A 27,531-nucleotide genomic window follows, 5' to 3' on the forward strand; every position below is an offset into this window, starting at 1 on the left:
AATAAATAGATAACAAAATATCCTTATGTGCCAACAGACAAGGCTTACAAGGCAGTTATTCCTCCCCATCTGATAAAAGTATGTAAAGACTCAAATGCATCAAACAGAACTACTAGGATTGTTTAGAGCAGTGTTCTTCAGCCGCCAGTCCACAGTCCCTCTTTCTCACTGCCGTGTTGTACAAAGCCGTGGGCAGTGGCTCCTACACCGGAACCCTTCTCTCTGACATCAGAGAGAAGGCTTCCAGATGAGGCATGGAATGCAGTAATGAGGAAGAGGGAGCCAGCCCAAAGATAATAATGGGGACGGCATAAAACGGCGAGGCAGGAGCAGGCCAGAAGGTAAAGCACAACATGGAGGGACGGAGACAACAAAGGTAGGGGGAATGATTTTTTTTTTGAATTTAGTGATTGAATTGTCAATTTTGAGAATTTACATCTGCTGTCTGTATTTTACACTGTTCAGGAAGAAATTAATTTGTTTCTTTTTCTCTGGGTTTGTACTGCATGCAGAGTCTTGCATCTTAGGGTTTGTTTGTATATATTAGTACTTTTAGTTTTTGGTCCTGTATTTGCATGACGTTATCTGTTTTCTTGTAGGAATGAATGTTGAAAAGCATTCAGTGTGCTTTGTGTAGTTTAATTTTGTGGTTAACCATTGTGTTGTTAATAAAATTATATTGTGTGTGTATATATTGTGACAGGGAAGCTCCTGTCATGGTTAAGAAGACAGCTAACCCAGTCCAATGTACAGCCCTCAAACCTGCAATCCCTAAAATAAAACTTGTATATCCTGCTAAAAGCCCTAGTTTAGGACAGAAGGAAAGAAAAGAGAAAAGGTAGGTGATGTCACAGTCAGGAAGGGCAGAGAAAACACAGTCTATCCCCTATTATTCCTTTCCCAGAGCTATGGAGAAACATAGGATCAACCCAGAAAGGGGTGGAGTTAGCCATCAAGCTCTGCAGTCACTTAAGCCTCAAGCAGGAGGACTGCAAATGGATAAATTATCCTCAACTGATTCTAACAGGAGAAGCAGAACAGAGCACACTGAAAGCAGCCCAACGCTCTCTGCAAACCACCAGGAACGTATGATTGCCCTAGGGAGAAGAATCCAGCAGCTGGCTAGGTACAGTGAATTCCCAGGGGAGCCTGAGGGGGTAGGGCTAGAGGTTCTTTCAGATGGAGAAGAACCTGGCCAGGAAACTTTCCCAAACACCCACAGAGGGGGATGGGAGGTGGGGAGTGAAGCAGGGGAATTTATAGAGACAGAAAATGACTATAGCCCCAGTGACACAGGGTGGAGGTGGTGCAGTGAAGCTGAAGCAGAGTTAAGTGGGCCAGATGAATGGATGTAGACCTGATTCATGAGTTATAAACTGAATCATTCCTCCTTGCAAAGTAAGGACTGCACAGAGAAGCCTGTGCTTAATTAATGTCATAGAAGCAGAAGGCAGCAGAGTCTGTCCATTTGAACCAGGCTTAAAAGCCGTATTGGCAAGTAAGTCCCTAGGTAACAGAAGCTCTAGGACTGTGATAGCATTTGGGAGGGTCTGAAGAACTGAGTGAAAAGGGAGGCTTGCTCCACACAGCCTGCAAAGCAGGGCTGTGAAAGTCCTTATCAGGGGCCAAGTGCTAGAAAGGAAAACAGTGGCAGAGAAAATGTTTTTTTTTCTCTCTGTGGGAAAAGTGTATGGAAGAAGGACGGGCACCTACAGTGCTCAGCCAGTGCTGGCAAGAACTGGTGCTAGTAGAAGCCAGCTGCCCTAAGGAGGGAGAATTGAGGGCATTTGTGAGACTGGAAAGCCTGTTTTGATTTTTGGTTTATCTTTTCGCTGACAAGGACTGTCCACGTCCATGAACTAAATTACAGATAGCATGCATTGGAACTAAAGGGAGGAACTGTATAATTGATGCCTGTGAGAAACAATTGTCTGTTTTGGAATTTTTCTTTTGCCTTATAGTAAACCCGGTGAAGTTTTGTTTGAGAGAAATCCAGTGTCCGGGTTTTCCTTCCAGCAGCCATATAAAAGGCTCACTGAAAATCTTACCTGCGGTCCGAGCCGGGGTTTACCTGGAGCTTGGCCCAGCCACAATATATGAAAAATGAATGGAAAAAATGGTGTTACAATTAGTACTATTATGGGGTGGGGTCTGGGGTGGAGATGGGCGGGGTCTGGCCCACGACTTAGCCCAGTGTTCTTCAACTGCTGGTCTGTGGACTGGTGCTGGTCCACAAAATAATTATTTTATTTCCGCTGGTCCATAGGTGTCAAAAGGTTGAAGAACACTGGTTTAGAGCAATGCCTCAGCTATAGTCCCTTTTAAGTACATAGATAATCTCTCATTCTCAGTATTGTTGAATCTTTACACACATTTTCAGAACATATGAGATAGTGGCACTCTCCTCCCTGCATTTAAGATAGTTCCCACTTGATGTTATAGGCAGGGGTGTCAAAGTCCCTCCTCGAGGACCACAATCCAATCAGGTTTTCAGGATTTCTCCATTGAATATGCATGAGATTTATTAGCACACAACGAAAGCAGTGCATGCAAATAGATCTCATGCATATTCAATGGGGAAATCCTGAAAACCCGACTGGATTGGGCCCTCAAGGAGGGACTTTGATACCCCTGTGTAATAGGACTAGATTCACTAACCTCCGATCCATGTCCGTTTGCATGCAGGCTGATGAATTCACTAAAGGCCTGCATGCAAATGGAGACGATCGTTGGCACGCCCACAGCCAACTGCACGGATCACTAGAGCTCTGACAGTAGTGACAGGAGCAACAGCACTCCGATCACGGCTGTTAGGGCTTCTGCTGGCTTTTACATTTTTTTTTAATCGGGCAGATATTTTGCGTGTTTTACATACGCAAAATATCAGCCCGATTTAAAAAAAAATTAAACTCACCCTCCCAACAAGTGCCCCGAACCTCCCAAAAATGTGCCCCGCAGCTGCCGCCCTTTAACATTATGGCAGGAGGGTTCCCACTCCCTCCTGCCATCGGTCCCACCCACCAACCCAAAAACAAACAGCAGAAGGAATGCCAACTCCCTCCTGCCACTCGCCGGATGCCCCCTCCCCACCTTCCCCATACCTTTAACGGAGCAGGAGGGGTGCTCAATCCCTCCTGCTCCAATGCCTCCTGCGACGTGTCTGAGGCCTTGGGCCCCTCCCTGGTGCTCAGGCGCCTCGGGCTCCTCTCTTGGGAGGGGCCTGAGGCGCCTCAGCCAATCAGGGACTTCCTTAGTGAGGATCTAAGGCAGTCCCTGATTGGCCAGTAAAGTATGGCTGTTTCATTTCGGACAGTTCAGTGTGGCCAGTTCAGTGTACCTAGTTTACCACGACCATTTAATTGTGGCCTTTACAGAATGGTGGGCTGTACGATGCCGCAATCATTTCTCCAGGCCTGTATCTCTCTGCTGCAAATGTAGCAGAAAAGTCATGGGGGGGGGGGTGGGGGTGACACCCTCCATCCCCTGCATGAAAAAGCGGAGAGAAATTTTTTTCATACACACAAGAAACAAGCCTCCTTCCTGGGCAAAATGGAGAAAGGTCTCACTCGGAAAGTTGAGGTTACCAAAATGGGTTATTATACATGATTTTAAAGGCAACAGTCTTCCTTGCTGCAATGAAACATCTCACAATGCTGAAAGTTCTCAGATGAAACATCCTACAATGAGCCAGCCACACTACACTGCCCGAGATGAAATGGCAGTGCTGAAACATCTGAGCTTAACTGGCTATGCTGAAATATCCCATTCCAGCAACAAAGGGAATCCAATGTGGCAAGAGCAGTCTAAACAAAGTACAGTACATACAGTATTCAGTAAGTTGTACATGTAAGAGAGAGCCCTACCCATTGTCCTTCCATGCTCTACTTATATGAATACCCCCTGCATTTGCATGCTATGCTACTTACACAAACCCTTAAAGAACAGCACCTAGGTGGAATGTTACTACTATTTGGGTTTTTGCCAGGTACTAGCAACATAGAAACATGATGGCAGATAAAGGCCAAATGGCCTATCTAGTCTGCCCATCTGCAGTAACCATTATCTCTTTCTCTCCCAGAGATCTCACGTGCCTATCCCAGGCTTTCTTAAATTCAGACATCTTACCTCTTCCAGGAGATTGTTCTACGCATCTACCACCCTTTCTGTAAAAAAAGTATTTCCTTAGATTACTCCTGAGCCTATTACCTCTTAACTTCATCCTATGCCCTCTCATTCCAGAGCTTCCTTTCAAATGAAAGAGACTTGACTCATGTGCATTTATGCCATGTATTTAAATCTCTCTATCATATCTTCCCTTTCCTGCCTTTCCTCCAAAGTATACAGATTGAGATCTTTAAGTCTGTCACCATATGCCTTATGATGAAGACCACGCACCATTTTAGTAGCCTTCTTCTGGACCAACTCCATCCTACTGAGTTAGATGGACAATTGGGCATGCAACATGTAAACTTAAATCAAAGTAAGTTAATCTAGAAAACTAAAGATTTAGTAACAATTCTTTAAAAGGCCATTTTAAATCTTATATACTAATCAAAACTGGAAAGTATGGTAGGTAATAATGTGCATTTTTAGAATATTAGGTATACTGTGCTTCCTTCTGTTAATGATAAACACTGCTCCTTTTTTGATGTGTTGCACTTTGAAGTTACCTGAGATATATTTAAGCTATAAATTTATGGTATTTAAGAGACAGTATTTAAATTAGCAATACTACCATTTAAAAAAAAAAAAAATTCAGCAACCTGGGACTCTCTTGCACCTTCTTTATTCATGTCCTAACATGCAAATAGTATGATGAATTTGGGAATTTGGTCCAGAATTCAAGCCATAATGCATATGAATGATAATATTACCTTTGTCTTATAAATCTATCTTACTGCGTTCATCAAACCCAGATATCTTGTTACCATCATCATTCAAAAATATATTTGATTCTATGATTGTGTAATTGGAAAGATAATTCTAGGCTTAACTTTCTTGAATGGTGGAATCATCTCTTAGAAAATATGAAGAAATAATAGCATTCAAGCAAAATAATATTTCTAGTTTTACTTAAACGTGGGCCCTTTTAGAGGAGTATTGTAAGGATTCTAATGATAACCTTAACTGACTCTATTATGTTTTGTGAATATGCAGCTTAATCTATTATAGTACTGTTTCATTGAAATGTTTAAATTGTACATTTTTGTATTTGAAAAATTTAATAATATATTGTAAAAAAAAAAAAAAAATCAACTGATTGCTGAAGCAAACAAAATAGTAAAGATTTCTTTTATTTCTTAATCTTATTCCATCACTGCTCTGACAAAAGTGAATCAGTGTAAAACAAGATATTCCTGTGCTGGTTCAATAGAAACTGATTGCTCCAATACTGTTCAAGAATACAAACAGAAGTAAGCATAAAGGGCCTGATTCGGTGTAGGATGCCTGGTCTCAGCAGCCACTTAAGCGGCTTTAGAGAATCGCACACGGGCGATTCTATGTTACAGGTTCCGGTTAGAGAATTGTGTTGCCACTGAGCTGATCACAGCAAGTGAATCTCCCTGCCACGATCAGCTCAGCAGCAACCGCAGTGGCAGGGAACCCCTGACCTCCTCCTCCCTCCTGCCACCCTACCCAACCCGGAAGCACCAGCAATAGGAGGAATGCCCAATTCCTCCTGCCGGAACCCCAAGTTAAAATAATTCTCAATCCTGATTCAGTCAACCTCAAGTCCTTTTCTCTTGGCATCTCCAAATTGACAAAAGATTCTGAACCTATTAGAAATTCCCTAGAAGCAGCAGCCTCAGCATGGCATAGAGGAGTACAAACATGTTATAAAAATCAGCAAAGGCAAAGACAACCAAATCAACAACACATCAGAAATCATCCCCTTGGTTCACTGAAAACCTGAGGTTGAAAAAAAAGAGACGTGAGGAAAGCTGAAAGAACATGACATAAAATGAGAAACCACAAAGAGAAATTCCTCTGGAAAAACTTGCTAGAAGATTACAAGTTAGTTAGCCCAAAGGGGAGGGATCAAGTTTTAGTAGCCCTGCAGGAGAAGCTATCAGACATACAAGAACCCATGAGTTCAGCCTCCAGAGGGACTGTGCAAGAACTTATATTATGTATGTAAACTTGTAACCTGTTCTGGGCTCTTTTGGGAGGATGGGCTAAAAAACTGAATGAATAAATAGAGGCTGTATTTTGTTCCAGGATTGGGAACTGCTGGGGGACCAGGAAGCCTTGCACTTTGGATTAAAACCCAACAAAAATAATTCAATTGCAGAGCAGAAGAAAAGACACTTTCTCAAGTCGCTTTCAGAAGGAAAAACTGAGGAGATGGGGACTGCCCACTGACACAAGGAGGCGAAGCTGAAAAGCTATAGATGATTCCTTCTGCAAAAATTCATGGGTAGAGGCGAGTCAAGCCTCATGCTCCTTTTGCGCTGGAACAGCACTTAACTGGCCAAGTGCTGACTCCTCCCCCAGAATGCCCTCAAAATAGTTTGTTTTGCATTTGGCGATAACCGGTATTTTCAGTGGTGCTAATCAGTTGTCTATAAGTCTGATATTTCTAACATCTGTTATGTATCTGTATATTGTATTTTGCTGCCTTTTTAAGTTTCTGCATACTGTATTTCTCTTATCTCTGCATATTGTAACTCGCTGACTGACCAGCTCTCTTCAATGTAAACCGCCTAGAAGTCTCACGACTATGGCGGTATAGAAGAATAAAGTTATTATGATTATTATTATTAAGTGCCCTTGAAAATGTCTGATTATCTCCAAACAAACAATTTAAACAGACATGAGTCATTTCTGACTAGTTAAATCCAGTTGAATATTGAGCTCTAAGTGTCCAGGTCCTCTTCATCAAATGTTTTGCCACAGAGATTAAATAACCAATAATGAACAGATGTTTTTCAATTATTAATATAAAACTTTTTAACTTATTAGAACATTTTTAAAATATTGATCTGTGAATGTAGTTCTCCAAAAATAGTATGGTATTTGTCATGGATACAAATTTATTTTGGTGGATAGTGTGAGGTTAGGAAGGGAGAGTATCACATGATTCATTGCAATGTGGTGTCAGAGAAGTTCTATAACTTACCATTTTCCAATGCTGTTTAATGTAACACATTTTGTGACCATCACCCCACAAGCTCCAATTTTCTACTCCTTTTGGAATTAACCTAGAATCTACTGTGGAACTATTATATAGGTATGCAATTATAGGTGCAAAATAGGAATGCCAGGATGCACAAGGAAGGTCAAGAAGGCAGTATGGCAATCACAAAACACTTTATTGGAGCAAATCATCAAGAAAATTTAACATGGTCATGTTTCAGCAAACAGCCTGCATCAGAGGTATAAACAAATCATTGACACAAGCCTTGTGAGATGAGATATTATGTGGGTTCTTCAAAAGTTTCCACACTTTCATATTTTCATGGGAAATGGATAGGACAGGAGAAAGCAGTAAGAGGGTGTATCATAGAATGTCATGTGACTAGTCAGTCAAGCAAGCCGGCCCACCTTGCAGGTAGTGTTGTAATTTGCTTTTGAGATATTTCATAAATAATGTTTAAATAAATAAAAGTGCAGAAACATTTTGAAGATCCCTCGTATTTTTGCTTGTTAATGTACTGTACCAACTTAATGCACCTTGTAGAATTGTTACAATCTTTGGTGAAACAGTTTGGATAACATCAAAGGATTTGTTCATACTTCTGATACAACCACATCAGGTTCCATCTATGATTTGCTCAAACAAAGTGATTTGTGGTTGTCATAATACCTTTTTGACCTTCTTTGCACATCTATCTGCACCTCAGTAGACTTTAGCTTCTTCTTTATTTCAGTATGTAATAAGGTTGGGTATACCCTATGCTTATCACATTAGTCCTGCTCTGGGACCAATGTGATAAGCCACAGAATTAGCTATTAGCTTCTGGAGCAATTTTGCTAAATTGGGCTTACAAAGCCTTTTTTGTATACCTGTATATTCTCAAATTTCATAATTAACGCACTGCTTTGCATTGCAGCAGCTCATTATCTATGCATTCAAATAAATAAAAGACAGGTCGTCCAAGTGCCGATAATCAAACCAACTTTCTGGACGTATCCAGGGACCTTTTAGGCCTCTAAATGCTGCTGTGTGCCCAGAGCTGAAAGGGGCATATCAGGAGAAGTGGTTAGGGCGGTATTTGGGTGGGATATGGGATGACCTAGACTTAGTCATCCTGCAGGGATAATCAAATGTTTTACTAGACATCCTATACGAAACTTATACGTTGTGAGTTAGATGATGTAAAAGCAGGTATAAGTGTCAAAAAGGTTTCCAAAGTGACCAGATAACTACTGTAGAGACAATGTAAAGACCCACACACAATCCCCCGGTGATCCCTGACCCCCTCACACTGCCACTAATCTATAATAATAAAACGCTAAGTGCGCATGCGCACTCCTACCTGCATGATCTGTGATCCATATGTCCATGGAAGGCAGGAGTGCGCATGCGGCTTTTCTGTCTGCCCACCGGATCGCGTCAGAGGGAACGTGCAACCAAGGTGCATAGCGCCTGCGAGGTTCGCTACAGCCGGCTGCGATCCTCAGTAGGCTTTTTTTGAAGAAGAGGGCAGACACAAACGACCAGGAAACCAAATGCTGGACAGGGGGAGCAGGTAAGGGGTGCTGGTGGACAGGGGAGCAGGGAAGAGGTGCTACTGGACACGGGGGGAGATAACAGGAAGGGAGGCATACTGCTGGACAGGGGGAGCAGGGAAGAGGTGCTGTTAGACAGGGGGGAAGTAAAAGCAAGGAAGAAGGCCTATTGCTGGACAGGGGGAACAGGGAAGAGGTGCTGCTAGACAGGGGGGGGAAGGGAGAAGGCCTACTGCTGGACAGGGGGAACAGGGAAGGGGTAGTGGTGTACAGCCGAGGAAAGAGAGAGACAGAAAGCGGCCAAGCAGAGAGAAAGAAAGACAGACACACACATCTATTCTAGCACCCGTTAATGTAATGGGCTTAAATACTAGTATCAGATTGAAAACAAACATACCTGTCTCCAGAACATCAGCACCTGCTATAGAAAGCCTAGTAGAGCTGCATACAAATAGCCTGGTAGGTGGGCTAGTGAACCATAGAGAGGAAGATCCAAGCCCATAAGACACTCTAACCACTACATTTATTGTGGAATTTATGCGCCCACCAAAACACCCTCCAAATCCTACTCTACTGCCATATAAGTGTCACCTACAGCCATAAGGGCTATTGGGGCTACAGACAGGTGGGTATAGTGGGTTTTGGGGGGGGGTGTTTTTTGTTTTTGCGGGGGCTTACCATATCCTATAAAAGAGTTCTAGTGAGATGTTTATGTGACACTGTTTTTGTGAATTTCACAGCAGTGCCCTGTAAGGTGCCCCACTGTGCTGTTGCCATGTCTGGGTGGCCAGTCCATCACAATGCTTTTCCCTTCCACATCCAAATGGTCTTGTTCTAGGCGTTTGGGACGTAAGATGAATTTTTGGTCAAAAATATGGTATAAAGATATACTGGTGGTCTGGATGATCAGTGGCCTGGATGTCCAGGTAGACGATTTTTGAAAAAATATATATTCTAGACGTATTTTTCAAGAATGGACATTTTTCCACTGCCGACTTTGGGCATCTAGCACCATACGTCTGAATCAGACTTAGATGTTTCTTTTGATTATGCCCCTCCACGTGTTTTTATTTATTGTGATCAGTCCAGAACGATAAAATGGCTGGAGTCAGTTAGTGCTTTTTTTTAAATGCTGACTGCTGTGAACAGTTATCCCCAGATATATATTTTCTTTTTTTTTTAAAATTTATTCCCAGTGCTTGATATGCCGCAAAATGTCCATCCATGGCAACTATGCGGTGTACAACATTCTAAAACTAAAGGTGAAAAAAGGAAAGTAGGTAAAAGGGGAAGAAGTGACAGAGAAATTAGCAAAGAGGGGACTGAAGGCCTCACGAAAGAAGTCTTCAAGGAGAGATTGAATATTCAGTGCCAATTCATTCTGTGCTAGCTGCCAGAAGAAAGCAGAAACTAGGATAAATTAATAAAATGGCCAGACAACAAAGGTAGAACAGAAAATGCAGTTTTACTGTAAATGTGCACTGCTTTCTTTTTAGATTCCAAAGTGTAGCATGTTGTTTCTCTTTCTCTGGTGTTGAACTGCATATGGCTACTTGAGGTTTAAGCTTGATTTTTGTCTACATTTATTTAAGTTGCTTGTAGTTGCATTTTCCTTTGTAGGGGGCCTTGCTGTGAAAATGTTAGTTTTGGATATATGCATGATAGATATTTGTGTTATGTTTATGGACTTACGAGATAGCTGATGGGGAGGGAGGGTGAACAGTCTTTATGGACTGGCTCACCATGATAACCCAAATTTCTAACTTCGGTTTATATTCAAGTCAACATTTTTTCACCCTTTTTGGAGGGAAAAAAGGATATCTCTATATGTTACATATTTCATTCAGTTTATATCTCTATCAGTTTATATCTCTATATGTTACATATTTCATTCTGGAATGTGACAGGGTTGTTGAGCTTACTTATCAAGAGAGCAAAAATTCTACAAATGTTGCATAGGCAAGATATCAATTGTGTGCTTGCAGAAACTCATCTTAATGATATAGAACATACCAAATTGAAGTGGGACTCGGTATTTCAGATATATTACACTTCATCCAGATATAGGAGAACTTAAAAAACAATTAATCAGAAAGACTAAAAAACTGAAACACAAGTAGTAATATGCTTGCACAAAGAGGAACACTTTTAGCTGTGTTTTAAAATACTGTACCTTGGTATCACTAGTGACCTAAGGCTGATGGGCAGTTTATTCCACTTGAATGTTCCAGCTAAAAAAAAGTACAACACCTGGTTTCCTCAAAAATGCACCGTAGACAAGAATGGAATAGACAGCCTCAGAGTACCTTCTGAACTGAACATTCTGGAGTGTTTGTACATCTTCAACATAAAGGAGAGATATTGAGGTACATCTGACTGGAGTACTTTCAGAATCAAGAACAAGATTTTACATTTTAACATGGATAGTAAATGGGTAATGAATGTAGAGCCTTAAGAATTGAAGAAAGATGACAGAAATGTAGGGTACCAGTTAACGGTTGCTCAGCCACATTCTCTTCAAGTTGCAAGCTTTCAGGTGGATTTGACTAAGATACAGCGTGCTCTGCAGTAATCAAATTTATTTATTTATTTCTATTTATATCCCATTTTCCTAGAAAGCTCAGGATAGTTACACGAGAACATACAAAGTTTCAATAAATTGTGGGAGAACCTATCTTCAACACATAGGAGGGACATAGCTGTTGAACAAGGGGCATGACAATCAAGGGGTACACAATGAACGATCATGGAGGGATACACGTGTAATGAGTCAAATAGACCTAGTCTCTGTAAGACCATTCTGAAATACGTAAAACAAGAATGGGTTTTAAGTTTATTCAATATCTAAGGCAAAAAGGATGCTTGAATGACTATTTTCAGTTGTAGCCTCAAATGGCTATAAATATGCATTTTATAAGATGTGACCCAAAGGGTGGCTAAAAACAGCAGATACTAGTAATATTGGCAGGAGACTAATTCAGCTGTGGACCCTATTTTAGATAAGTAAGCTCCTATGGAGGGAGTGAGGAAAATATGAACAAAGGGTGTCCCCTGCCTCTGTAATATGGTAGGATTTCTAAATCCCTGGAAGGGTCATAATTCAGGCAAATCAGACTTTACACATCTTTCTAGGGCTTATGGGATACGATCTCTTGTTATTTGTTAGTTTTGGTTGAAGCTTTCAATCAGGTTTTGAAAACAGAGATAGGTTTGCTGGTTATCTTGAACCATGCTATAACAACCAGGGTTTCTTTATGGTGGGAACACCAATTATGCAACCTCCAACTTAGCTGGCAAGCCAGACACTCCCCAACCAAACCCAAGGAGGCAAAAAGGAATAGGAAAACGATAGCCACCAGAGGCTTGGTGAATCCAGTGGAATTCTGGTCACACTATGATATTACTTCCACCGCAAACTCCGATTCCCTCTCAGTAGACTCCTGGACCAATACGAGCACGCAGATACTAAACACAATGGCCCCCATCAAATTAAGAAAAAACAAGAAACAAAAACCTGGATGGCTGGTTTGATGCCGAGCTAGGATCAGTGAAACAAGAGCTGCGTAAACTTGAAAGACAATGGCTGAAATCAGGAGATAGCAAAGAGAGTGCAAACTGGAGACTCAAACTAAAAGAATACAAAAAACTAATAACTACAAAATGCACTAATTTTTATGTGCAAAAAAAAAAATTGACTCTTCCAACACCAATATTAGAAACCTCTTTAAATTAATTAACAAATCTCTATGACATACAGTCCTTCTCCTGCCCCACCATAGACTCCCCACCATCGGCCGATGCTCTGGCTGTCTTCTTCAACAACAAAATCAACGTCCTAAGATCCAACCTACCAGTCACTACACACAACCACCTGAACTACCCAGAGGCTCAACACACAGTCGAACCCCGAGTAGACATGTCCTGGAACAAATTTTCTATCCCCACCTGGCAACAATTCTGCAAATTCTACTCGAAATACGTTGATTCCTACTGCAGATTAGACCGTTGCCCTCCAAACATCATGAAAGCTGCCCCAGTCACCTTCAAAGCCAGGTTACAAGATTGGCTCTCTTCTCTTTTACTGTCAGGCACCTTCCCCGAGGAGTCAGGTCAGATCTTAATCACACTAATTGTAAAAAAACCCCAAAGAATCTATCAAGCTGACATCGAATTACAGACCCATTGCGAGCATTCCCTTATTTGTAAAGCTGATGGAAGGTTTGGTAAACCAGAACTTAGTAACGTACCTGGACAAACACAACATATTACATGACAACCAATCAGGTTTTCGATCCGGGTTCAGAAAGGAAACTGTTACTGCCTCATTGCTAGATTCCCTCCTGAACTTATTCAGCCAGGGTGCAAGCGCACTAATCCTGCAGCTAGACTTGAGTAGCACCTTCGACTTAGTCGATCATACCATCCTAATTGACTGTCTCTCGGGTAATGTGTTAAAATGGTTTCGAGGTTTCTTGAATACACGTTTGTACCGAGTCTATAGCGATAATAATCCACCAGCTGGGTAAACCCATGTGGAGTCCCGCGGAGCTCCCCCCTATCCCCCACTTTGTTTAACATTTACCTAGCCTCTTTGGGAAATCTGCTGCAAAGCTTAAAAGTCAAATTCTATATCTATGCTGACGACATCACCATAGTTCTTCCCTAAGAAGTCTGACTTCTGAGACCAAGAACCATCTGGCATCAACTTTAAAGCAAATCGAATCTTGGATGACCGAATTCAAACTCAAACTCAACTCAGAAAAAAACAAATTCTTCCTGGCGAGTCCGAATGACAAAATAAAAGATACCTCAATTTCCTTGAACGGCCAGATCTTTCCTATTACTGACACCATAAAAATTCTGGGAGTGATGCTGGACCGCTACCTCACTCTAGATGCTCACACTGAGCTACTGGTTAGAAAAGGCTTCTCGACATTGTGGAAACTAAGAACCATCAGAAAGTACTTTGATGCAGCATCATTCCGCTTACTGGTGCAATCTTCCATTCTAAGCCTGTTTGACTATTGCAACATCATTTATCTAGGATCCTTCAAGAAAATCATCCAAAGACTCCGAATCATACAAAATTCAGCAGTTTGACTGATTTTTGGTATAAAAAAATGGGAACCTATAACCCCTTACTACCAAAAACTTCACTGGCTGCCCCTGGAAGCAAGAGTACCGTTCAAATTTGCCTATGTTTCAAATCCATTCAAGGTTTGGCCCCCATTTATCTGGTTTCCCACTTCAACTTGGACTGTTCCACCAGGCCTACTCGCAGGGTACACATGTTTAGCCACCCAACATTAAAGGCCTGCCAATTCAAGAATTATCTGGGCAGAACTCTTGCCTTCCAGGCAGGCCAACAGAACGGTTGGCTGGGTAACATCATTAAGTATGCCTCATCCTATCTTAACTTTAAAAAACTAGTTGAAACAAACCTGTTCAACCGATTTGTAACCAAGAACTCTTAGGCCCTGATTCTCCAAAGTGCGTCTCGATTTTAGGCAGCTGTAGGCGTCCTACAGCTGTCTAATCAGCCAATCGGGATGCACGTTTAAAAAAAAAAAATGCTCCCCAGGCAGGCCTGAAGGTGCCTCCGGGCGCCTAGGGAGACCCGCAAGATGCCTAAGCTAGCCTAAGGGCCTTAGGCGGGCCTTAGGCGAACCTAGGCGGCCCTACGCGTCTCCCTAGTAGAGGAGAAGCTTAAAATGTAGGCCAGCAAAATGCAGGTCTACATTGTAAGTAGACGCGGCCGCTATACTTATCGCGGCAAGGGATCTCTCTGCCGCGATAAGTATAGCGGGCCGCGGCCTGTCCGATCGCTGGCAGGAAGGGTGCCCAATCCCTCCTGCCCCAAGACGCACCCTCCCCCCCCGACAATATCGATCGCTGGCAGGAGGGTGCCCAATCCCTCCTGCCCGAAGACGCACCCTCCCCCCCGACAATATCAATCGCTGGCAGGAGGGTGCTCCAATCCCTCCTGCCCGAAGACGCACCCTCCCCCCCCCCGGCGCTAACAACCCCCAAACCTCCACCCCACCAAACTAACCTGTTCTTACAGCCAGATGGGTCTTGCCCGACAAGCCGGCAGGCACGCCCTGGTCGAAATGTACACTTGATGTAAGTTATAAAATGAAAAAAGAAATAATAAAAAAAAAATAGCGTATCGTTTTAAGAGGGCAAAGGAGGATGCAGAAATAGTGTGTGTATCCATGATAAATACTACCTTAAGAGAACTACAATAACTTGTATGTACTGTAATTTCTAATTTCTTCATGGATAAACATTTTTGTGGATTCCCATTTATGGAATTTTAATACAAAAGGAATGTTTCTCATGAACAATGACAAAGTGCTCAGATAAAGTACTGAATAAGGAGGGTCTTTACATGACTTATAATAAAAATCCTGAGTCTGGTTTTGTTCAAGTACATTCTGTGATGTGCTTTTATATTGGTTGTTCCTGTGTCTGAAAGCAGAAGGGTTTACATATGAAATTCTTGCCAGCACCCATTCTGTAAATGTTATGAAAAACATTTTCTTAACACAAAAACAGAAAAGTAGAGGCATGCAATATACATATGATAAAGATTTAAATAGGCATGAAAAAGCACGTAGAATAACTTTTGCAGTACTAAATAATGCTATATTGAGAAATATTGATAACATAAATCTGATAACTTAGTCAATGTTTAGCAAAACACATAAGGCATATTCCAGTTTTACACTATTATATCATGCTAATCATCAACCTCATCTATTCCAAGAAAGTTGCCAGAACTAGTAAGCCTAAATCATCTTGCTTAAAAGAAAGGGCTAGCTCAAGGTATGGTGGCTCCCTAAGCCAATCTTTGCTTCTGAACGCACATCTTGGGGGTCAGTCTTATGGTATAAACTGCAGAAATGTCAAGGCACAAATCACAAGAATGACTCCACATCAGAAGGAAGCTGGTGTTGTGGCTTAAAAGCCATGGATCAACCAGTTTGGGATTTTAAGTATTCCATATATTGTATTTAGATTCCACAGGTCCTTCCTCACCAAAAAATGAGCATTTTCTGAGCATTTGGTACTATTTCCATGTTCTGTTCTCCTAACTGTCTGTGCACATGCAGACTCTGTACCCTCCTCCAGAGCTAGGCTTATTGTTCCAGCAAGTCCACTTAGTGGCATAATAGGGGAAGGTGCAGGAGTCCCAGGTGCCGGCACCTCTCCTCCACTCCCTCCCCTGGTGATAGACGGGAGTCTCTGAAATGGAGTGCTACCTCTTCAAATCTTTACTGGCAGCGAGCAGGCTCTCCTACCAGCTGTTCACAGGACCAGGAAGTGACATCAGAGGGAAGGCTCAGCTGGCAAGAGCAGTGGATGGGAGAATCTGCTCACCGCCAGTGAAGATTTGAAGAGGTATGGGTGGGGTGCAGCAATGCTGGGATAGTGGGGAAAAGCACATGGGGAGGAGTGATAGCACAGTGATGTCAGATGCCTCCGCCCTTGGCACAAACTTTCCTTGTTACATCACTAAATCTACCAGCAACAGGAAGACTGCTAGAAATGCACAGCATTAGTCAGCTCTTCAAATGGAAATACAAACCCAGTTCTGATTGGCCATTGAGCTCTCTTTTGATTAGCAACTTCTGTTTATATTCTAGGCATAGCCAAGTTCAACCACTGATAAAAGCTACCATTACAATTAAACAATGTCATTCTAACATGTTTTAATGCAAGTCATATGACGAGCAATTCTATATTCTAGCTGCTTGCATATACATGCCCCTTGTGCACATAAATGTCTAGCGTGCTAGCATTTAGGTATGTAAGTGTACACTTATCTGCAGAAGTGCCAGTAAATCGCTTAAGCACTATTCAATAACGGCATGCATAACATACAAAGCACATAAATGAAAAAGGAGCATACACATGGGTGGAGCATGGATGGGAAAAAGGCAGGGCTCCCAGTTACAAAGGTAACTTACAGAATATTGCTGCATTTAGGTACCCACATGTACCAGGTCTATATCTAGTGTAACTGCAGGCAAATAAATATTAGGCATTCTGATCCTGGGTAATGCTAGCATTATTAAATATGCTTTTAATGCAAGCTTGGGAAACTTAAATGGAGATACCCAGTCACAGAATTGTCCCCATAGAGCTGTGCTTCCCAACCAGTCTTAGCACACTGGTGTTTTTAAGAGCCTTGTGTACCACACAAGATTTTGTCCTTCCCAGTGGCATCTCGACAGGGCCTTCAGGGGATTCAGTGAATCCCCAGCCCTGCTGTGACTGTGTTTTATTTTTATTATATTGATTTCTTTAATCTAGCTTGCAGTTCTGTTTCTTTTGTGAGTGCAACATCCCTTACCTCCTTGTGAGTCCACCATCTCTCTCACCCCACACCCCTTCCTCCCAGAGCCTTTCCTCTACCATTTTTGTGTACATGCACAAACAGGAAGTTGCAGTAAAGGGTTGGGAAATGGCAGAGTGAAGGGTCTGGGGTCATGGCTAATGTAGCAAGCAAAGGTTTGAAACAGAGAGCTGCCACAGGAATGGGGTTTACAGAAATTTCACAGAGACAGAAACAGTTCTTTCAAGGCTCCTGCAGAAGTGTACCTGCCTCCGCTACCGGCTTCTGTCATAATTCTGCAGCAACACTTATTGTCTTTAACAGGCCACATGCTGCTGGGATCTTTTATTAACAATTCAATCAAGACCAGAACCAGATGACAGCATTTTGACATTCATTTCAAAATACACTAATGCAAGTCCCAGAATAACACGTATAGTCAAAAAGAACTGGAACATTATGCAGACACACGACACATTTAAGCATACAAAACTTGGAAATGCATATTCACGGGGTAGGAATCTCAAAGAGATTTTGAGTTCATCAGTAACAAGATTGCCATTCCAACAAAACTATCAGAAGTCTTAAGATCCAACTCAATGATCACCGGTCAAACTTAAAGAGATCCAAAACTGAAGCACCATTAGTATCTCACTGCTCTGAATTTCATCATAAGTTTGAACATCTACAGTGCTTGGTTATAGATATGATCAAGAAACAACTAAGAGGAGGTGATCGCGCTAAGCTCTTACAATGTGAGCAACAGTGGATTTTTAAATTAAAATCGCTCAAACCTACTGGTTTAAACAATCAGACTGAGTGGAGTGCTTTTTTATGATTCACAGTATCTAAAAACTTTGAACATCATGCCAGTAATGTTCCACTTAGGTACCCTTCAGTCACTGTACCTTGTTATCCAGATACAGCATATCAGTATGTCCAATAATGACGTTTTGTCTTTTCTATATTAATTTTTCACATAAATTTTTTTACCGATGTTTCCCTGCTACACGGTTGTTTTAATGGTTTCCTAATCAATAAATATTTAGGATCAGTTTTATTGGCAGTAATTTAGTTTGATTAATAGTTAATTTAAACCAAAGAAAAAATATATATTTATGACATCAATAGCCATCCAGAATTGGATTGGCTAGACAATTAGTTGGCGTTCTTTTTAAACACTGGCGCCATTTTGTAACAATTGAGAGAGTAAGCCAGTGGCGACCGTGCAACAAGTAAGTTTGTGTTCTCTGTGATCTTTCTATTCTTTAACATTCAAACAGTGAGATTTAGTATCCTCGATCTCCATTTAAATTGCTATGATGTATTACAAAAAAAAAAAAAAATTTTGTCCTTTCATTTTTAGGAGATCGAGCAACTATCCATTAGCTGGTATTGGCAATTGATGTTTTCTTGCACTTTCCCTGAAGAAGCCTACTAGTGTGAAACAGATTTTGGCCTTCATCGGGAGCAAAAGATAAGTGCTTGCTTGTAGTTGAAATAGATATGCCATACACAGTTTTGCTAATGGATCGATCTTAATGCTGGTTGCTAGGTCTTCTATACTTTTTTGAGTATGGAAGGAAGCAGTCATTCAATGAAGTTTATATATTTAAAATTGAAGAAAAAATTAATTTAAATAATGAATAAAAAAATTATTTTCAAATAAATGAACATAAATGGAGGTTTTTGACCTATGATAGTACCCCAAACCCTCAATAGGAGTCTTTTTTTCCCCAATTCTTTATTATTTTCAAAACTTATAGTAAGGGTAACAATAAATACCACATTTTATCTAATATAATAAAATGATAGGCCGCGCATGTGCACTAAAAAAACGTGTTCCCTGGTCCCGTCGCGAAAATACGAGTGCACATGCGCGCCTACAACGTCAACACAGCCTGCTCTCCGTCTCCACCTCGCGCTGCTGCAGGCCCCACACTCGCAACTCACACATCCGCTGCAGCCTAGCAACTCCGACCACAACCTTCCCCCCTCAACCGCCTATGCCGGCTCAGGCTGGCGCGTTGAAGAGTCGGAATGCAGACCCGGAAGAGCGAAGGAAGCCTCACACTGAGCAACTGTATTTACACTGTGCAACGAGCCTCTGCCATGGTCCCGGGTTCCTCTCAGCCCACCCTTCTCGCGGTCTGGCCGGCTACTTTAGTCCTTTGCCGCCGCCGCCACCCCCTTTCCTTCCCTTCCCGCGGTCGACAAAACTCTTGTCTCCAGCAGCCGCCGCAGCACTGTAAACACGCTGCTTCGCGGCCTCTACTGCCTTCATTTGCTCTTCCGTTTCTCTGATGACGTCATCAGGGACACGGAAGAGCAAATCGGGGCAGTAGAGGCCACGAAGCAGCGTGTTTACAGTGCTGCGGCGGCTGCTGGAGGCAAGAGGTTTGTCGACCGCGGGAAGGGAAGGGGGTGCCAGACCGCGAGAAGAGAAAATCGCGTGGGCCACGAAGAGACAGGGAGGAACTGGGAAGAAGGAAGAGGAAGAGGGAAAGGGGCCTGCTTTGGGGTAAGGGTGTGCTTGGAGGCACACAGCTTTGCTTGGGGGGGGGAGACAGAAGGGGGGCCACGGAGAGAGGAACTGGAGAGGGAAAGGGGCCTGCTTTGGGGAAGGGCTGTGCTTGGAGGCAGACAGCTTTGCTTGGGGGGGAGACAGAAGGGGGACCACAGAGAGACAGGGAGGAACTGGAGCAGGAGAGGGAAAGGGGCCTGCTTTGGGGGAGGGGTGTGCTTGGAGGCAGACAGCTTTGCTTGGGGGGAGAGACAGAAGGGGGGGCCAAGGAGACACAGTCAGGGAGGAACTGGAGGGCCAGAGGGAAAGGGGTCTGCTTTGGGGGAGGGGTGTGCTGGGAGGTAGATAGCTTTGCTTGGGGGGGAGAAAAAATGGGGGGCCACGGAGAGACAGGGAGGAATTGGAGGGGTAGAGGGAAAGGGGTCTGCTTTGAGGGGGAGGGGTGTGCTGGGAGGCAGACAGCTTTGCTTGGGAGGGGAGACAGAAGGAGGACCACGGAGACACTGTCAGGGAGGAATTGGAGGGGTAGAGGGAAAGGGAGCTGCTTCGGGGGGAGGGGTGTGCTGGGAGGCAGATCATTTTGCTTAGGGGGGGAAGACAGAAGGGGGGCTACGGAGAGACAGGGAGGAACTGGAGGGGGAGAGGGAAAGGGGGCTGCTTTCTAGCACCCGTTAATGTAACGGGCTTAAAGACTAGTACATCAATAATATACTTAATATTCCATTTATATCCATTTCAGAATTAGTCCCCCCTCCCTCCTAAACCATCACAATGCAATCACATAACATTTCTATAATGAACCCCCAATATATCTAACTTCATTAATCTAACAGACCCCCCATCCTCCCCCCTCCCGGATGTGCATGACATAGGAGTCTTACTATTAATTAGACGCCTGGGTTCTTTGAGGTCTTTTTGCCTCCATTTATATATAAATATACATTATTAGCACTTGTGGTGTTCTACATACATTAATTATCTTAGGATTCATTTTTATAACACCAATCTAAGTTTTTTTCACTTGATATTTACAGAAAACACATCTTTCTATGACTGAACATGCCAAGCTGAAATAGTTGGGTGGGAGATTTGTGGTGCTTCTCCTTCAATGGGAGGTACAGAGGAGTGGCTATCCTTGTTCACAAGGGGATGGAACTCCTCTCGTATGAGGAAAGACTAAAAAGGTTAGGGCTCTTCAGCTTGGAAAAGAGACGGCTGAGGAGAGATATGATTGAAGTCTATAAAATCCTGAGTGGAGTAGAATGGGTACAAGTGGATTGATTTTTCACTCCGTCAAAAATTACAAAGACTAGGGGACACGCAATGAAGTTACAGGGAAACACTTTTAAAATCAATAGGAGGAAATATTTCTTCACTCAGAGGATAGATAAGCTCTGGAACGCATTGCCAGAGGATGTGGTAAGAGCAGATAGCGTAGCTGGTTTTAAGAAAGGTTTGGACAAGTTCCTGGAGGAAAAGTCCATAGTCTGTTATTGAGAAAGAAATGGAGGAAGCCACTGCTTGCCCTGTATTGGTAGCATGGAATATTGCTACACCTTGGGTTTTGTCCAGGTACCAGTGATCTGGGTTGGCCACTGTGAGAATGGGTTACTGGGCTTGATGGACCATTGGTCTGACCCAGTAAGGCTATTCTTATGTTCACAAACAAATACATTTACATGTCCACAAGGTCATTACAGACAAAAATGGTAGATATGTAGTAGTGGCAGGGGAGCTATGGGCTTTGCCAGTGATTAACGTATATGCTCTTAATGTGTATCAACACATAAATCCTTCTAGGGAGGATTTTAACTTTGTTGCCAACCCCATGCTGGATTGCAAACCACCCAGATCAAGGGATGCCCATTATGAGTCTAAGGGGGTGAATTTTCTCATGCATCAATTGGGGGTGGTGGATGCCTGGAGGATCTTGCATCCTGATGAGCAGGACTACACCTTCTATTCTCATCCACATAATGGTGTATGTCTTTCTTTGAGCCAAATTCCAGGAACATTTGCAGAATAACTCTCTGGCCGATGTGTCTCCAACCATATACTGGGAAGCTGCAAAGGTGGTTCTTCGGGGCCATATTATATCTTTCTATAAGCAACAACTCATAAGGAGTATTTGGGATAATCAGGGCACCTGCCACACTGATCTAGAGAAAATTGCAGAACAATTTGTAAAATTCTACACCATTTCATATAGCCCAGGACAAGTTGAGGTGGAAAAAAGGGATACCTTTTTCCAAGAACTATGCCTCCCTGCACTGACCCAAGTGCAACTGGAGAATCTTAAAAAACCTATAGGGACAGAGGAGATCAGACTTGCTATTAGATGCCTGTCACTTACTAAATCCCCAGGTCCTGATGGAATGAGGCTAGAATTCATTAAAATCTTGAGTAATATGGTCTTAAAACCCTTACAACACATGTTTACGGATGCTTCGGAGGGGGAAATCAGGGAAGGTCAAACATTGTTCATATAATACTTCTTCCCAAGCCGGGTAAATATGTTGAGACACCAGGGTCTTATAGAACCATCTCCCTTTAAATCAGGATGTCAAGCTGATGGTAGCAATATTGGCTAAGGGGGTCTTTTACTAAGGTGCGCTAGCCGATTTAGCGCGTGCTAAATGCTAACGTGTCCATAGAATATAATGGGCATGTTAGCATTTAGCGTGCGCTAAATCGGCTAGCGCGCTTTAGTAAAAGACCCCCTAAGTGCTTGAACAGCTATCTGCCTGAGTTGATAGGGGAAGATCAGATAGGATTTGTGCCCTGAAGGTATGCATCTATGAATTTGGGTAAGGACCTCATGGCAGTGCAGGAGTCCAAAGGAAAAGGTGATGGGGCAGTTCTAGCCAGTTTAGATATTGAAAAGGCCTTTGACAGTGTTCTCTGGTCCTATCTCTTTTGGACTCTGGAGAGATTTGGCATAAAGGGTAGATTTATGGAGTGGGTGAGGGCTTTGTACTTTGAACTGCAGGCCCAACTTATCATTAATGGTAAATTGACTCCACCTTTTGCTTTGCAAAGGGAAATGAGGCAGGGGTGCCCCCTTTCACCTCTGTTATTTGTCTTGGCAGCATGTATTAGACAAGATCCAGGGTTGGAAGGTATTCAGGTAGCATCCCAGGAGCTGTGATTAAGCATGTTTGCTGACGATATGCTTCTGTATGTGCGCCACGCAGATATTCAACTTCTCCAGTTCCTGCATTGGGTACAGCTCTTTGGCACCATTTCAGGACTTAAGGTGAATTGTAATAAGTCTGATTTTTTGCCTTTACTGGGTGTGGGTTATGAACCCTTGCATGGGGACTTGCCTATCAGGCCTTTGACTTAATAATCCCATAAATACTTGGGGATTTATCTTCATCCATCTGCTTCTGAAATGTATAAACAGAAAATTATACAGGTCCTCAACCAACTAAAAAATGTTTGCGCATCCTGGATGGCCCTTCCTCTGTCACTACTTGGCAGGGTAGCTTTACTGAAAATGATGTTGCTACCGAAGATCCTGTACCCAATACAGGTTCTACCAAATTGGATCAAACGGAGGGATGAACTGGAGTTTAAGGCCCTGATACGGTGCTTTTGTGGCATAATAAGACACTTTCTAATAGTGAAGAGGTCATTGCACAGCTCTTAGCAAAACTGTGCAAAAGAACCAGGATTTAGGGAGTGTGGAAGAGATAGTCTTGGGCCGTGTTAGAAGTCAGCAGGTAATGAAGGGTGCTTTATTCCTATTATAGACAATTAACTAGTTGTGTCAAAAAAAAATCACAGATAACCTTGACAAGATACAGTAATGGGCCAAAATCAACAAACTCAAACTGAACGCAACCACAACCAAAATCCTCTGGTTCCATACCCCCCTACAAACAGCTCCAAATAGCATTGTCCTGCCATTCGCAGCTAAAATAGACATAGAAGAATCCTCCAAAGTACTGGGTGTTATACTAGACTCCACACTATCCCTTGAACCACAAATCTCAAATTTCTGGAAGAAAACTTTCTTTTCCATGAGACAGCTGAGACTCATAAGAGCCTACTTCCACAAACAACACTTCACTATACTTGTACAAATGATAATTTTGTCGCAGCTTCATTACTGCAACTCTCTCTAGGCATCAATACAATACTAACCTGCAAACTACAACTAATCCAAAACACAGCAATTAGACTTATTTTGAAGCTAAAAAAATATGACAGGAGAGTTTGGAAGTAATTATGAGCCCTTTTGTAGATTCTGGGGCAATTCCAACATCGGAGGGTGGATTGAGCCAGCTGGGACAACGACAAGTTCTGCAGCAGTCCGGTGAGCACTGTTTCACTACTCAACCTTTAATTTCTTTGCAGAAACCTTCAGAGGTAACCCTGGAATCTTTATGGGATCTTATGGCCGGTTTGGTGGAGACCATAAGCCCAAACTTTCAACAAATTAAAGGGAAATTACATGAACGTACTAAAGAGATGAAAGATTTGAAAAGTGAAGTGACTGCTTCTAATTCCTCAATTCAGAAACTTGAACAGGAACTTCCAGACAACTAAAGAAAGTTTAATGAAAGACAATATTAGTCTTAGGAGGAAGATAGAAAATCTTGAAAATAATTCTAGATATAATAACTTAAGGCTGATTAATTTCCCTAGGCTAACGTTGGTAACGCATAGGGAAATATTTAAGAGGTACTTTCTTCAAGTGTTGGGGGGTCTCAGAAGAATCGTTACCCCCACTATCTCAAGTGTATTATTTGTCTGATAAAAATCAATCTCAAAAAAGGTCTTCTGAAAAAGAATTATTGAATGTATCAGAATTATTGGAGAAATCAGATAAAGAGTGCCAATTACTTTGATTATATCTGTAGCTCTTTCTATTGATAAAGTTTGGCTGTTAAAACTTTTCTTTAAAAATAGAAAGAATTCATGGGATTTAAAATACAGATGTTCCCTGATCTTTCATGGGAGACGCAGAAGCATCGCCGTTAATTTCTTTTGATGAAACCTGGAGTTTTATCTTTGGGTGCTACTTTTTACTTACGATAACCTTGTAAGTGTACTGTTAAATACGTTTTCTTTGAGCCAAACCAGTTGACTTCTTTCTTGGCGCTGTCCCGTCTGGAGATAGAAAAATCTTAAGCCCTATTGATTAAGGAATGAAACTTCTGTACTCAGCGTTATAGCCATTATTATGCTTTAAAGTGTACATTTAGTTCATTTTTCTCATTTTCTCACTAAATAGTATTATCCTGGATCCTATTTGAGGATGTGAGCATAATTAGCTAAGACTTATTATTCTTTTGGTTTTTATATATTCTTTGATGTATATAACAACTAATTATGCTTGGTGATTTAATTTGAAAATAAATAAATAAATAAAATATGACACAATACTAACCCACAAACTACAATTAATCCAAAACATAACAATTAGACTTATTTTCAAGCTAAAAAAATATGACCCAATCTCCACTTATCTCAAACAGTTACATTGGCTACCCATCACTAATCAAATAAACTTCAAAATATCCTGTATAATCTTCCACATCCTACATGGAAACTCCGTCATGCCACTCATAAACTCGACCACTCATATACTTCTAAAGTCGACCACTCATAAACTCAAACTCTACCTCGACCACTCAAACTCCACCTCAACCAGAAATCGTAGTAAGCTTCTGATGAACTACCCCTCAACAAAAGGTCTCAGATACAAATGTATTTTCAACACTATGTTTATGTATATCGGCACAAAGATATGAAACAACCTCCCAACAATCATCAGATCTGAACTGAATTACCTCATGTTCTGAAAGAAACTAAAGACTTATCTCTTCAACACCATATCCACTACAGAAAACAGACCCTTGAGTCTACAAAACACCTTGCAATCTCTATGACACTACAAACACTGTCATTCATATGACTTTGGACAATAAGTTACCTCCACCTTCTACCTCATAGTACTACTTTTTAAACAGTACTAGTATTGTATTGTACCATCTCTCAAAAATGGACGAAAACTGGGAAAAGCACAAACAACATCAAAGCAGGTGCCATAAGGCGGTAAGAGGGGCCAAAAGAGACTATGAGGAAAAAATAGTCAAGGAGGCAAAAACTTCAAGCCATTCTTTCGATATATTAAGGGGAAACGACCCACGAAGGAAGTGGTGGTGCCGTTGGATGCCCATGGAATAAAGGGAGTTCTAAAGGAGGACAAAGCCATTGCCGACAAACTGAACACATTTTTTGCATCTGTATTTACCGAAGAGAATATACACAACATACCGGAAACCGAAAGGCTATATGCAGGAAACGAAGACGGGAAACTGACAGGGTTGACGGTCAGTACAGAAGAGATATGCAGGCAGATTGATAGGCTTAAAAATTATAAATCCCCAGGACCGGATGGCATACATCCAAGGGTAATCAAGGAACTGAAAGGGGCTATAGCTGAACTGCTTCAACTAACAGCCAATCTGTTGATCAAATCGGGAAGGATTCCAGAAGACCGGAAGGTGGCGAATGTTATGCCGATCTTCAAGAAAGGTTCGAGGGGAGATCCGGGAAACTACAGACCAGTGAGTCTGACCTCAGTTCCAGGAAAGATGGTAGAGGCGCTAATAAAGGACCGCATCATTGATCACCTTGATGGACACAATCTGATGAGGACCAGCCAGCACAGCTTCAGCAAAGGAAGATCTTGCTTGACAAACTTGCTGCACTTCTTTGAGGGAGTAAACGGGCTGATAGACAAAGGTGACCCAGTCAACATTGTATATCTGGATTTTCAGAAGGCATTCAACAAGGTTCTGCATGAACGACTACTTCAAAAAATTGCGAGCCATGGAATCGAGGGTGAAATACTCACATGGATTAAAAACTGGCTGGTGGATAGGAAACAGAGAGTGGGGGTAAATGGACAATACTCGGAGTGGAAAAGCATCACAAATGGAGTGCCGCAGGGTTTGGTGCTTGGACCCGTGCTCTTAAACAATCTGGAAATTGGTATGACAAGTGATGTGATTAAATTTGCAGATGACACGAAGTTATTCAGAGTAGTGAAGATGCATGAAGATTGCGAAGACCTGCAATGTGACATAAACACGCTCGAGAAATGGGCCGCGATATGGCAAATGAGGTTCAACATGGATAAGTGTGAGGTGATGCATGTCGATAACAAAAATCTTATACAGGATGTCCGGTGCAGTACTTGGAGAGACCCCCCAGGAAAGAGACTTGGGAGTACTGGTTGACAAGTCGATGAAGCCATCCGCGCAATGTGCAGAGGCAGCGAAAAGGGTGAACAGAATGCTAGGAATGATTAAGAAGGGGATCATGAACAGATCAGAGAAGGTTATCATGCCGCTGTATCAGGCCATGGTAAGCCCTCACCTGGAATACTGCGTCCAGCACTGGTTGCCATACATGAAGAAAGACACAGTACTACTCAAAAGGGTCCAGAGAAGAGCGACTAAAATGGTTAAGGGACTGGAGGAGTTGCCATACATCGAGAGATTAGAGAAACTGGGCCTCTTCTCCTTTGAAAAGAGATGACTGAGAGGGGACATGATTGAAGCATTCAAGATAATGAAGGGAATAGACTTAGTAGATAAAGACAGGTTGTTCACCCTCTCCAAGGTAGAGAGAACGAGAGGGATTCTTTAAAGCTAAAAGGTGATAGATTTCGTACAAATGTAAGGAAGTTCTTCTTCACCCAGAAAGTGGTAGAAAACTGGAACTCTCTTCTGGTGGCTGTTATAGGGGAAAACACCCTCCAGGGATTCAAGACAAAGTTAGACAAGTTCCTGTTGAACCAGACCGTATGCAGGAAAGGCTAGTCTCAGTTAGGGCATGGTCTTTGACCTAAGGGCCACCGCATGAGCGGACAGCTGGGCACAATGGACCACTGGTCTGACCCAGCAGCGGCAATTCTAATGTTCTTATCTCCTTGTACTGTACTCCTGTAGCTCCTTGTAATGTATCTCCTTGT

At 42.3% G+C, this 27,531-nt stretch overlaps 1 protein-coding gene across 2 annotated transcripts in view; it reads right to left on the minus strand.

The window, feature by feature from the left end:
* Nucleotides 1-27,531, minus strand: part of EML6 (EMAP like 6) — a 523,485-nt gene that overhangs the window by 139,427 nt on the left and 356,527 nt on the right. Inside the window, exon 30 of one of the 2 annotated variants that reach the window (XM_033938329.1) lies at nucleotides 21,781-21,799. The exons of the other annotated variant lie outside the window; for it this stretch is intronic. Within the exon in view, the coding sequence (XP_033794220.1) occupies nucleotides 21,781-21,799 (19 nt within the window). The remainder of the gene's footprint in view (nucleotides 1-21,780; nucleotides 21,800-27,531) is intronic. 2 annotated transcript variants of the gene reach the window in all.

The sequence above is a fragment of the Geotrypetes seraphini genome, chromosome 3 (assembly GCF_902459505.1).
Source record: "Geotrypetes seraphini chromosome 3, aGeoSer1.1, whole genome shotgun sequence".
In the NCBI taxonomy this organism is placed as follows: domain Eukaryota; kingdom Metazoa; phylum Chordata; class Amphibia; order Gymnophiona; family Dermophiidae; genus Geotrypetes; species Geotrypetes seraphini.